This window comes from Xiphophorus couchianus, chromosome 21 (genome assembly GCF_001444195.1).
Source record: "Xiphophorus couchianus chromosome 21, X_couchianus-1.0, whole genome shotgun sequence".
Classification (NCBI taxonomy): domain Eukaryota; kingdom Metazoa; phylum Chordata; class Actinopteri; order Cyprinodontiformes; family Poeciliidae; genus Xiphophorus; species Xiphophorus couchianus.
The window spans coordinates 8,575,155-8,589,577 of record NC_040248.1 but is presented as its reverse complement, the minus strand read 5'-3'; the positions used below and the strand labels follow the sequence as shown (position 1 = coordinate 8,589,577).

Sequence of the window (14,423 nt, the reverse complement as noted above, 5' to 3'; positions counted from 1 at the left end):
CCCTAAGGATGGGGAATAGCAGTCAGGGGAAAGTGAGGGATTAAATGGAGGAATCTGCTTCGGCTGTTTGAGCAGACGGACTTGGGGGCATAGTTAAATTACCATAACAATGTGCTCTTTAGAGAATCTTTTGGAGACCTTACTCAATATTTAGTGTTGTTACAGCACTGCTTCACTTTAAGCCATATTTTTTTTCCAAGATGTGGGTCTGTTTGTTGTTTCCTTGAGTGGATTTTTCTGTAAACCACTTAATTTCTGTAAATTAAATGGTTTAATCTCACTTAATTTGAAGCCCTGCATATTGTTATTTACAGCTTTGGGCAAACCTTATCAAGTTTTAGGTTCTCTTGTTGGTATTATGTTAAATTTAGAGCTAACAAAAATAATTCATGATTCACTATTTTTCTTAATAGAAGTCTACCAACACAAAATGGTTGATTCAAAACTGTGAAGAGACAAATTAGTCTTCCTGGGCAACAAACAAATCTGGCTTTTCAGCTACTTTTGGACAATTTTGCAGGAGCTTTTCTCACACCCGCTGTTACTTAGGAGGGCCAGGTTTTCGATTTCTCCCCAGACTGGCTGAAACAGGGCCACAAGACCCTGTCCAAACTGACGACTCTGATGGCTCAAATTAGCCTCCATTCATCCATTCTTCTATTCTTCTATTGTTCTATTGTACATGCAGTCGTTGACCGTCAGGCCAGAAGGTAGGGATGTGAATAGTCCATGTTGGGGGTGGGTATCTATGATACCTACAACTAGTCAGTTTAGTTTTGAAGCATACATGAAGTGTTTTTGGAGAGATGTGAGCCGTATGCAACGAAATTTCGTTCTGTATACACCCTGTGCATTGAAAATGACAACAAAGTCAGTCGAAGTCGAAGTCTAAGGAACAATTATGCAACTGTGAGATGCGTTGAGGCCATTCCCAGGGTACTTAAGGGTACTTAAGGGTACTTAGGCCATTTGGACAATCTCTAGACTGAATAGGAGTGTTGTCTACGTGGACTACCTTCGGCCCTCCTAGTTAACAAGCTATTCTAGCTGCTTCCATACAATAAGTTGAACAGCTTAAACAATTTTCAGCGAGAGTGTTTTTTCTGATTTAATTGGAGCTGTCATCTGCACAGATATTGCTATAAAAGCACAAAGTGACTGCATGCACAGTCACTTTGTGCAATTCCACAAGTGGAAGAGACCTGGACAAAGGATTAAAAGCAGGGGTGACAATGATTGCTCAAGCGACAATTTGTTCGAAACTATATATTTTTTTTATCATGGAATTGTTTTCTGCAATGCTTTTTTTTTCTTTTAAAGGTTGAATTTTTCTAAAGTTTTCAGTGTAAAATTTCAATAATTTCACTAATTTGTAAAAAAATAAAATAAAAAATTTTACCTAGATAGAGGGGTCTAAGCAACTAAAAGGGGAAAACTTAGTCATCTACTTAACAGGCATGAAATTATCCTGCCCCAATTTTAGTAATTTAGGCTTATAACAAGAAAAATGTTGCTTGCTCACTCTTTTAAAAAGTGATAATTTGCAGCTTTTCTTCTCATGACCAAAGAGTAAATGGTATATAATTATCTTTAACTATCAGTCAAACAAAATATCTAAGTAACCACAGTAGGCTTTACAACTACTTAAAGGATCACTTCACTGCATTAACTTAATTTTGTTTATATATACTTATAATATTAGTGTAACTATAAAGTTTTAACGTTTTGTTGTCGTTTGTGTGAATGGCAAAGCAATTTCAGTAGATTCACAATCCTGAAAATACCACTTCTTTTGACATTAGTGGTGATCTTAGTGAAAACAACCCATTGTGTAGGTTATAAGTGGAAAAACCTTTTGTTAGTATTTTATTTTGGGTTTTTTTACTTTTTTTTTTCTTCTTCTCTCAGATGCTCCAGCGGCTTTGACCGCCATCGACAGGACTGGGTGGATAACAGCTGCCCAGATGAGGTAAGGATTCAATAAAAAAACTTGATCTCAGAGTTCAGACTGATCCGTTTTTGTAACAGTATCTGACCCAATACTGATGCCATTCTTGGATCAGATATCAGGCTGAGGTCATCGATCCAGACGGCACTGTGTTTTTAGACAACATGACCAAAAATAGGGCTGGACGTATTGGCATTGTCAGTGTTTTAAAATTAAACATCTGGCTTGAATTGAACCTAAAAAACACACACACACACAAAACTAAATTGAAGCATCTCTGCTCTACTGTGTTCAGATTTTTGGCATATTACATTCTAAATGTGAAATCAGACACACAAGTATATTGATGGTTGTGGTTGAAGCTTTCTTTTGCACTTTTATCCTTTGAGAGTTTGTGCAAAATATAAAATGGAGGTTCTTTCCATCAGACCAAAGACAAGATGTGCGACATAGACGATACTACGCAACTGTACACCTTCACCACCACTATCACTGCCAGAACAGCATCGAGAAGTAAAGGAAGCACAACAGGCTGGGGCACACCTTCCACCTCTCATCCTCCCACCAGCGCTCCTACTGAAGGTAAAGTATCGGATAAACTAAAAATAAGTCAACAATGAAGTCTTCATAGGATCTCGGGACAACTAGTGAATGATGCTCTGTTCAGGCAATCACTATAATTGAACTTTTTTAAAAATTTGTACCAATGGAAAGGATGCTATAATTCACAAGTGTATTCAGAAAAGCAAATGTTTACAAACTTTGAATGAAATATTCTTTTATTTGTCCTGTCTACATGAGGTATGTACCATTGGAAGGTATTTTAGTTTGTTCTAGTGATACCAATAAATAAAATATTGTTACACTGTTATATTTAGAATATGAAATTATTGGCGCTCTCAAATACATACATTCATTATTTTCTGCTCACTTTTAAGAGTAAATTCCATAAAGTAATCTAATATTTAACCTACAGCCGAAGAGCTTCAAACAAATTCAGATTTTAGGGAATTTGCTAAAATATTTGTCCATTTGTGAACATTTGAAAAATATTCCAACAATTTTAAGAAATCAAATGGGGAAATATTAATGAAAGGTAAAATAAAGAATTAATTTTACAAGTCTATGAACAAAAACGGCAAAGCTTTGACTTTAAAAGAAATGCAATGTAGTTGCAAAGGGAAAAAAGTCAGTAAGTAGCTTTCTTTAATTTATCCAGGAATTATAGATTGTTCATTACTGTGCCAAATAATTACAGATTATTACACATGAAATATTTATCTGCATATTGTCTTTGTGTTCTTACCTAAAGTTTTGTGCAGGCAACAAGCATCAAGAAGGTTGTGTTCCTTTTCTACTGTAAGAAAATGTATTCAGCAAGAATAATTGTACCTCAGCAGGAGACTAAGCCAATGCATAATGTGGTGGTTATCTAGTGAAAATCCTCTGTAAAAAGCAGCTGACACAGTTCTTTTCCTGATAACAGGAAAACAGTCAAGGTCTCCTTTGAAGTGTGTTTACTTCCATTTCTGTGGCTTGCCAATTGCAGCAGTTGTGCATTGGCTAAAGCTACTGTTTACACTTTGAACTCGTTTCTACTTGCATAATTATTTATTAACTTATTTTAGTTAAAGATAGTTATCAAAAATAACCCCACATGTGGTTGGCATGAATGTTGTGCCCATGCACTATGTGATGCCACGTTGCCATAGAAACCCTTTATAATCAAAACTAAAAGCACACATTACTTTATGTAAGGTTTTTTTCTTCCTATGCTTTTCTATTGATGTTATTGATGTACTCCAGCTTGATGTCTGGGATCAACAATGAGTTAATGGACCTCGATTTCAGGCATGTACTCTTTCCAGTCTGATGAGCTACAATAGTGTGTAGAGGTTTGGAGCCATCTTTAGAGGCATCCCTGTAAAGATGCATAACACAATTCATATTTTATCACCATAGCACAGTCCTGGGAACAGATGACTACAGTTGCATAACAGTGAGCTGGTGGAGATTTCTTTTTACCTCCCTTAATATCTTGTCCAGTGTACATGATGACCAGATAAACCTGGATCCTGACTCACCCATGTTTGTCACACCTCGTGTATTAAAAATGTAGTCATCGGTCTGACCTATTTTATTGTAGCTATTTAAAAATGGCTGTTTTATTGCAGTCATTTTCTGATTAATTTATGCCTTAATTGAATGACATGTTCTTTCTTTTCCATTTTGATGAAGGGCTGTAAAAAACATAACTTTTTTGTGTATGGTTATTCTACTGGGATGAAAGATGCTTTGGGCCCCGTTTACACAAAGCCGGTTTTCAGTGAAACATTTATGTTGCGATCCAGCCGTACGTTTACATGACTCCAGTGATCAAAGTCTAACAAAATGGATAACAAAAAAGACCAATAGCAGATAGCTTTGTTCTGTGTTGTGTTATTTAACCTGTTCAGTTTAACATGTCAAATATGGAATATATATGCGTTACATTCCAATTAATAAAATACAGCTTCATATTCAAGGTTTGACACAATCGCTTATCAATGTTTAAAATTACAACTGATAATGAATTAATTCAATGCTTTCTCAGTTTCTATGTCAGCAATATCAGCTTCTACTTCCAACATATCACCAGTGTGAATAAGATATTGTTTTCACCAGACCTGTGATTCTGCGAGTTGATTTTCAAGTGACCTGCAGAAAAGCAGTTAATTTAGTTAAAAGCAGCTCAGTTAGTTCAGTTAAACACAATTAAAAGAGCATGAACAATGTCATGCTGACAAATCCTGCTTTAATTTTGTCCTATTAATGCCAGTTTTCCTTTATTATTCAGTTGCAGATGTTTTCAAGGTTTCCCGCATTTAATCTTTGCTGTAGATTATTTTTAAAGGTGTTTACTTCCATCGCTTGCTGAGAAAGAGGTTGACCTTTTCTTCATTACAGGCCCATTGATCCTCCTCTGTGTCTGAGATTTTTAAGGATAGGCCCTGATGGCTGGGCTGCTGTGTGAAAACAATCCAACTGTGGGGATAAACACAATGAGGAGTCCAACAGTTTCAGACCAAAACAGGGTGTGGCGAGAGAACTAACCGTGCATCTGGGGTCGCTAGGGGTTACACTCTGGTATGTGTATTTGTTTTGGTTGACTATCTGACACATACACCAGACAATTTTCCCTCAACAATCACTTGTCTCTTCAGCTGCAGCAGGTCAGAGGTCAGATTAGTGAACAGGTTGTGGATCTTTCCAATGCAGGCAACCTCTAGCTGGATGGGAGAGTTTGAAAAGAGAAAAAGAGGCAGAAAGAAGAAGAGAAATACGAGAGGGAGGAAGACTGTTGATTGCAGCACTTCATGTGTTTGCCTTGATGTAAAGAGTTTGTGTTAAAAGAGAAAACAAACTATTTTATTTGTTTCTTTAATTAGGACATCTTATTCTGAAGGTTTCCAACAGAAGAAGACTGATAGTAATAATGGGGATCCAGATGTCTGTTTCCCAGTCTAGACCCAGAAAAACACCATGGGTATGTTTTTCTTGGTTTTTATGTTAGACCAACAAAAGTAGTGCATAACTGTAAAGTGGAAAAAAAATTACTAAACAAAAAAACGTGGCTTTTTATTTGTAGCAAGTTCCCTATACTGTAGTACATTTCAGTTGATGTGCAAAACTGATTGGTCACTACCAATTTGCAAATCAAAATAATATTTTTTCAGGTAACAGAGAGCTCCTGTGAACAGCAATTTCCGAGTCTTGCCACAGATTTTCATTTAATTTAGGTCTGGACTTTGGCTAGGCCATGCTAACACTTGAATATACTTTTATCCAACTATTGTAATGTAGCGCAGGTTGTATGTTTAGGGTCATTGTCCTGCTGGAAGTTGGACAATTTATTCCATAGTCTCAAATCCTTTACAGGCTCTATATCTTAATTTATACCCATACAATAAAAGTGCCGGACATAAGGTGGCACCAAATATAGCGGATAAAGAAAATACAGTGGTGGGATATCTAACTTTGTGGATAATTTATCTTGTGGGAAACAAGGATACAAAAACAGCCCTGATACTCTTCTTCTTTTCCTCTTTAGACTAGAATAGACTATATAAAAGTCAGCACATTATCACCCCTTAGGAGGCTATAATGAAAATGAATGTGTGCTTGTCTGTTATTTCAAAGCTGCTGGGTGGTCATAGAGAAGCATCTAAAGCAGTGGTCCCCAAACCCCGGGCTGCGGACCGGTACCGGTCCGTGTACCAATTGGTACTGGGCCGCGCAAGAAATAATTAACTACTTCGTTTTATGTGTTGAGTCTGGATGATCTTTTATTTTGAAAATCCTTTAACTGGATTCTGTCGATTACGTCTTGTGCGCCAATATTGAGCCCACAAGCAGCAGAATGAGTTAGAAACAGCAGCAACAGCATCGATGTCAAAGCGCACCCCACCTCCTCCCCCCGTCCCGAAGTCTTGCACGCAGCCCCCCAGTCCGCAGCAATTATGCGAAGTCTCGATCAGTCCGCGGTACTAAAAAGGTTGGGGACTCCGAACTAAAAAGGTTGGGGGTCCGCGGTACTAAAAAGATCTAAAGCACTAAACTTTGAACAGGATTTCTTCCCAGATTGACCAGTATCCTCTTTCCCGTCAGCACATACCACCACTCTATGGTGTGAGATTATCTTCCACTAAATAATAATTGTTGCCTCTTACAGAACTCATTGAACAACTAATTTCAGACACGAGGATCTGGTTTCATTGTCTGTTTGAAACTAGAAGCAGTAGCTCTCTCTGAATGAAGTCGTTGAGGCAAATAGACCTGGTGGAAAATGTGCCAGATTAGCATAATGTGGTTGGTATGGTGTGTAACAGTCTGTTACCCTTGAAGTAGAAGTGGGTCATGCTACATTTCCATATTTCACACGTATATTTAACCCCAGACTGATATTATGTGTTGAATTATTGATGCTTAGTCATTATATTCAAGGCATTCATTTTTAATAAGCGTAGTAAATGAAGATGGTTCACTAATGAAAGAAGCTTCATCTCATTTGGGGCCTTCAAAGGAGGTCCTAATAGAGTTAAAGCATCAAAAACAAACTACAAAGAGAAATTCTGATTACTTTGTCTGACTCCTGTGGTTCTTTGTCTCCTCACAGATGATACCAAGATTGCACTGCATCTCAGAGACAACCAAGGTGAGTCTTCAAATACAGAATATTGTAATGACTCTGAGAATTGGTGCTGTTTGAAAACACATTCTCATTTCCTATTTGAGAGAAATTGCAAGTCCATGACTTTCTATCACGCTTCTGGGTGCTAAAATGCCATATGCCTACAAATCAGCAGAGCACAGGCACTGTGAGGATGTTTTTGCATTTATTTTCTATGCGTTTAACCTATTATCACCCTGTATGAGGTTGTAATATTAGTCAAGGTGATAGGGGTCTGTGAAGAAGATGCAGCTTAAGCATAGGAAGTAATCTTGAGGTGATTTTAGGTGCAGCAACAACACAGCTAGACTAAATCACCCTTTTCTCAGTAACTGAGCAAAACTAGATTGTAGATAGTTCAGCTTTCATTGTTGGTTTCTTTAAATCTCTTGTGAGGTGAGATGTGGGAGCAGGTTTAGCCCTCTGTACAACTGATTTGTCTGGGTTTCTGTCCAGGTCATCTGTCTGATGCATTTTACTGCTCTGTTAGAGCTGTGCTTCCTTAGACACCTTAATCAAGACCAAGATAATAGAGGACTGGTCTCCACCTGCAACAGAATGCCCCACTCCACAACAATAGTTAAGCACTGCTGGGATTTTCTGTTACTGATGCTCTTTAATGACAAATAGTGTGTGAAACCACCACATCAACCGGTCTCTTGCTATATTTTAACAACCAACTCATTTCTGATCATCTCTGAATCCCAGTCACACAGCCTCCACGACCCTGACAGACCAGAAACCTGTCATTTTGGCTTCCTACTGAAACTGAAACTACCTAAAATCAATCTTTTAAAAAAAAAAATAAATAAAAAAAAAAACTCTCTGTAGCTTCAAAACTGGATGTAATCAGGTGTCTTTTCTCCAGCTAAACTGTTTTTATAAATACATGTACGTTATTAATATTTCTCAATGATTGTTTGTACTTAATGGATTCTCTGACCTACACAGTTATAGCGAGCTTTCTCACATGTTGGACAGGTTTGATTACCATCCTGTTATTCTGTGCGCTGGAAGTGAATGAGGCAGAGAGCCAGGGGAGAGCTTGGTGGGCTGACAAGCTCTGCCTACAGCTGCTAATTAAAGACAGAGAGAAGCCTGGGGAGAGGTTGTCAGGGGGCACACAGAGGAAATAAAATGGATGTGACCTGAACCTGGTGTACATCTGCTGAATACATACATTATAGCTTCCTTTCTCTGTTTCACTGCAAGTAAATGAGAACTGAGCTTATTCTTGTCCCTGAATGTTTTATTTTGGCTGAAAATTGGAAAGAAATTGCAGGAGATGCTGTTTTGTTCTCCTGAAACTGAGCCCAAAACGATAAAAAGAGATTGGTAGAGGTTTACAGGAAGCTCTTCACATCTTTCAAAAGCACTATCACAACCTCTGCTGAGTCTAATGGCAAGCATGAATCTTAAGTGATCCACACACCTGTCACTTCACCAAAAGCTTGCAGGAAGAGAAAAGGATCTTTTAAGTTTAAAGCAGACTTTTCAAAGTCTGCAGAAGGACAGCAAATATAAAGCAATAAAAATGTAGGATACGGTTTAAATTGCTCTTTCACACATGAAATGCCTGAATAAACTCATCTAAAGTGCCGTCTCTGTTTTCAATATGGTAAATATATGAACTTCAGGGAATATTGAAACCATTTCAGTTGATAAATGGTGATTGCCCCCTCCTGGTTACTAAAAGAACTGCAATAAAATTTGAAAACATCTTTAAATAAAATAATTTTTAAAAATGTAGCCTTTTAAGATTAAGACAAGTGGGTTTTCTTTTCAGTAATGCCTGCTGACAGCGCCGTCAATAGGGTGCCAGGCACGCATCCTCTGCACACAGGTCTGATCTTGGGCATCCTGCTGGTGATGCTCATCATGATTGCCGGTGTTCTGATCACGGTCTACATGTACCATCACCCAACCTCTGCTGCCAGCCTCTTCCTCATCGAGGTGAGTAGTATAGCAGAAACATCAGGATAAAAACTCTGGGTTGAGTTTTTACCGTCTGCTCATTATTTCTTAGTCGTTTCTGTCTGAGAAATAAACAAGACATTTTTCAGACAAACTAATCACAGCTGAGGTCTGGTTTTTTCTCCAGCATCAGACCTGCTGGTGTAACACTAGGGATATTTGTCTGTGGCAAGAAGATCTGTTTTATTCTACTGACTCATCAATATGCACAAATACCAATAATGCATAACTAAAGTGCTCTTACAAATTTTCTTTGCTCTTACAAAGAAAATTCAGCAATACTACAGGCATTACCTATAAATGAAATCACTATTATAAATTTCTTTTTGTATTTCCTCAAGTTATTTTTGTCTCATTCAAATATTTTAAATAATCTGAAACACTTACATGTGACAAATACAGAAGGAAATGTGTATGAGAGTAAATGCTTTTTGACAGCAACCTTCAACATTGTAGTTTTATCTTTCATCTTGACGTGTGTCCTCTCCACCCAACCGCAGAGACGCCCAAGCAGGTGGCCGGCCATGAAATTTCGCCGGGGTTCGGGTCATCCCGCGTACGCTGAGGTGGAGCCAGTGGGCCATGAGAAGGAGGGCTTCATCGAGTCAGAGCAGTGCTGAGGTAGGAGGTGAGACATTCTCATCCCCACCTGGTGCCTCCCTCTCAACCCTTTCTGCTTCACCAGGAACCTCTCACCCAGAACCTCCAGGATCGACCTATCGGTTTAGGAGCTTTGGTAAAACTCTGAATTTGGCCCTTTAGAGCTAGAGGAAACCCACTGAACAGCTCCTGTCGGTGAGGAACAGACTTACCGGGGACACGGGGGAATGGGACAGCACTGAGACATCGTCAATTCAGCTGGCATTGATAAGGATTTCTGGCTGCTGTCATGCTGCCAGGAAGGGACTGGACTGACTGGTTGTTTTTGTCCAAGCAGGAAGCAGGGTGACCTATACAATATATATTTTCAGAACCAATACAGAGTAAGTGAACAGAGACTTCCACTTGATTGTCAGTGGTGTTATAAGCCTTTGTATATCCATCTGGTTTATACTAGTATTCCTTTTTATTCCTTTTTTTTGCAATTATCAGTATGATAGGGTTGGCACATTTCTCTGTTGGTATTGCTTTTCTATACCACAGCAGATGTAATTGACTTTTCCACAGCCTGCTCTGCTGTGCAGCATGACGTGAGCTGAACAGTCATTGAGATCAATCAGAGCTCTGAACATTCAGCTTCTTTTTTATGGGTTAGTTTATGATGATCAGCTGGGGAGACTTAGTGTTTTTCGTTTTCATGGGTGATGGGAGCATTTCTTTTGTGTTTGTATATTCATTAAGGCTGTGCCCTTTTGTCCCTGACTAGAATTTGCACCGTTTTTTGTTGTTTTTTTTCCATTAATTTTCATGCACATTTTTAGATCTTGCAGATTACAAGACAGGTGCTTGTGAGTGTGAATATATTTTCTGAAGTGTCAGTGATTTGTGTGTGTGAATACAGAGGAGTAGTTAACAGCACTGATGGGATATCTGCTTACTTTATGGAGTTTTATGCTTGAGCTGGCTCTGTACAAGTGACTCTTACATTTAGAGGTGCACAGGATGTGCAGTCAGGTCTTTACATACAGTCATCATGATAATGAATGGCACACATTTTAAATTACTTCTTACCTTTTTTCAGATTGTACATACAACTCCATTTATTTTTAAAAACAACAATTTGGCATAGAAATTTTAATCTTTTGTAGATTTTCTTTGATCCACAGTAATATTTGGTTAGCCACTCTCTGTTAGTAGGATTAAGCAACTACTTCAGTTTGAATGATTCCTTTTGGTTCTCCCAAAAAATCTACATAGTTAAGTCGTTGCCTAATTTAATTTATTGTAGATTTTCTCGAATCCTCACAGTCAAAATTATGCACAATCTTCCTCACTAACCTTTGATTAAATATTCCATGGCAAGTTGTACCTTGATCACAGGCTTTTTGTAGCTCTCGCCAACATTGTGGTATGACACTGGCTTCATGTTTAGCCACTCGTCATAGGTGCAAAATACACCACAAATTCTTAATCCCGAGGGTTCAGGTTATCTTAAATTAACCTGCTTTATTTACTCCAAAATCTCAGGTTATATATGGGATTATTGTTCATTTAAACTCCTAATTGAGATGACATTTAACTGTTAAAAGTCTAACTTCTGATTGGAAGTGAATGATAAGCCTTCATTTGACACAGTCAAATAATACTTGTTTGAAATGGATGATCCTAAAATCTGAAACACCCCAGTTTGTGTAAATATTCATTTCCTCTTGTAGATATTCAGTAAGTTCCTTGTACTTTTCCAATGTTCTGAGTATTGGTCAATCGAATGTGTGACACCAAATCCTTTTTATACTAGGAAAAAAAGAACTACCAGCTACCATCGATCACGATCACCAATGAGGAAGTAGTGGCACCTTCAGCATTACATGTTTAACAATTTAGGTGAATGCAAGCACATGTTTGAGCCTGTATGTATAATTTTGACTGTGTGGAATGAGAAAATCCATACTAACTTCCAGTCAAATTATGTTTAGAAAATTGTTTTTAAATTTTAAATAATAATTAAAAATAATTATAATAATTAATGTGATGAATGTATGTAAACAGCTGGCCGTAACTATTTCTGAAAACAAATGTCACTGATTGGAGATTTATTGAATTTAAAGGACTGTTTCCTTTTCTAGTTTCACAACAGGAAATAACCAGTTCTGTATGACTTTAACAGTTTATCCTTGTGAACATAATAATGTATATACCAAACCAAAACATTTGCAGATTCAGGTAACTCGTGGCAAACATTTATATAGCAGTGATGGTACTGAGAGACATTTTTTTTATTTTTTATGAGTGGCCTTTTTTCCTCTACTTTTTTACTTAAATGTGAACACTGTTGTGTTTTTCTTGCTGTCACAGATCAATACGCAATCTAAACATTATTTTTTGCTGATTACACCAATGAATGTGGACTTAATGTTGAGACAGACACTCGAGATCAATATACTGAAATTCTAATTTGCAAAACAAAAAAGTGCAATGTTCCATCATCAATGTTCAGGACACAGAAAGTGCATAAACTTTCCATTTGTTTTGATGTTTTTTTCTGTTGACACCACGTTGCCATCACATTGAAACCAAAGACTAATTAGCATGAGAGTGGAAACCATTTTCCCTCACAGCCTCCTCACCTCAGAACTCAGCTGCCATTAGCGGTAGCTTTGATAAAGTACTGTTACGATAGTCAGAAGCCATTTTCTGTTATTTAAAACTGTGTACAAAGTATTCTTTGCAAAAATTGTAAAACATGCTAAATCCTTCTCCTGGGTAATATATCCTTAAATTATTAATAACTCTAAAGACATGTAAAAATGTCCAAATACAAAGAAACTTTAAAACATTATAAGGGCAAAATTAACAATAACTACAAAACCCAGCCAGTAACGTTTTTAGTTTAGGCTGATAATAGAAGCTTCCTGGATAAGACGCAAAAGTATAAATTCTGTCTTTTTGTATCCAATTCTAACCAACTTTCTGATTTCAAGTAAGTTAACATTGAGATATTTAAAAAGAATTTTAAAAATAGAACAAAGACAAAATTAGCAGTAGTTATGGAAGTTAACAAAGTTTTTGTTTAGGCTAATGCTAGCTGTTCTTTGACATTAACACAGAAAGAACAACTAATTTGTTAGTATCAAATGCTGTATGCCTTTATGATTTGAATTAAATGAATACTTTTTCTGTTTCTGAGATTTTATAGAGATTCTATAGACAAAATTGGCTATGACTATAGATGTTAGCATGCAAACCTTTTAGCTCAGGCTTTTGCTAGTAATTCTTAAATTAATCTCAGAAATTTCATCAAAACCTCTACCAAAATGACACAATAATGTGTAAAATAATGTTATTTTGACTTACAAAAATATTTATTTTCCTAAATTAATATAATACTGTTTTAAGAAAATTGTTTTTTGATTGAAAATTGCATTGGCCACATTTAAATGCCACAAAAAAAAACAACAACAAAAAAATACATTTGTTCTGAATGGCTTAATTTTGCAGAACACAGGATATTGTTTATCTAAACAATTATAGATGTATTTGGAATTTTAACAATTGAGAATTTGGCAAGTTTTTTTGAGTAAAACATTTTACTTTTCATTGTTTTTTGACGTACAATAAAATATTCAGGCTCAAAAATGCTTTGAATACATTCTTTCAAACAAATCTGGTATCTGCTATTTACAAATATTTATATGCTGCTATCTTCAAAAAGTCATTGATGCAGTCTGCTTGGAAGTCATCGTGACCCATGTCTAAGTTGATGCCTTCAACTGTAAGGTGTCATTCCCACACGTCAACGATGTGTATCAGAAAATTTGCCCGTTATTTTCTATTAAACAACCCACATTGGCACTTGCCAGTAGCCAATGCTCCAAGAAGAGCATCCCCCTATCCTTTTCAAACCTCTTCTGCTTAGAAGATTTGTAGCTTCTTATGAAAATACCTGCAACTGAAGGTGTACAATCTGTTCTTACAATGTATATTTAAGTAAGACTCACAAAATGTGTGTTAAATCCACCAAAGGGCATTCTTCAAATTTCTTAAGACTCTCAAAGTGAGTTAACCTTGAGACAAATAAAAAATACTATCAGTGCAGCTGCAAACACTGTTTAATAACTGGGGGTTAACTGTTTTAAAATTGTGTTACCTCCACTAACATATCAATTTACCTTAAGTTTTGTAAAAACAAACTAAATGACAGAATAACATTGCTCTTAGTCCTGCAACATGGGGTAGACCCCAGTTCATAATGACCAGAACTTACAACAAGACAAAATATTTTTTGGAGTTGCTTCTGTCTCCTTTAGAGCCTCCATATTCAGCCATACTTTTATAGGACTGACATTTCCGTGAAAATAAAGAAACTGTGCCCCACAGGAAGTTCAAAAACATCCATTCATGTTTTCAACTACCAATTCATAAAATTGCCAAATGCATCTACAGAAGTCACTATTTTTAAGCGCAAGAGCAACTAAGGGAGAAGGCTTAGCATCAAAGCTAACAGTTTAATTTTTTTTCCTTTCATCTTCTTTACAATCAAAGTCATGCATAGAAATTCTGTATGAACACCAAAACTGGAAAATGGTGACTGTTTAAACTTGTGCACATAGTAATATGATATTGATCACTAATAAAACCACAACCCATAACCCATATGGATTATGGGTTGTGGCCATAGTGTTAATGTAAAGG

At 36.9% G+C, this 14,423-nt stretch overlaps 1 protein-coding gene across 1 annotated transcript in view; it reads left to right on the top strand.

Annotated features, from left to right (window-relative positions):
• The window catches only part of plxdc2b (plexin domain containing 2b), an 89,695-nt gene extending 75,342 nt beyond the window's left edge, over positions 1 to 14,353 (top strand). Inside the window, exons 10-15 of the mRNA XM_028005007.1 lie at positions 1,909 to 1,969; positions 2,377 to 2,530; positions 7,104 to 7,142; positions 8,944 to 9,110; positions 9,632 to 9,752; positions 9,817 to 14,353. Of these exons, the coding sequence (XP_027860808.1) occupies positions 1,909 to 1,969; positions 2,377 to 2,530; positions 7,104 to 7,142; positions 8,944 to 9,110; positions 9,632 to 9,751 (541 nt within the window). The 3' untranslated portion in view covers position 9,752; positions 9,817 to 14,353. The remainder of the gene's footprint in view (positions 1 to 1,908; positions 1,970 to 2,376; positions 2,531 to 7,103; positions 7,143 to 8,943; positions 9,111 to 9,631; positions 9,753 to 9,816) is intronic.
• The last annotated feature ends 70 nt before the right edge of the window (positions 14,354 to 14,423 follow it).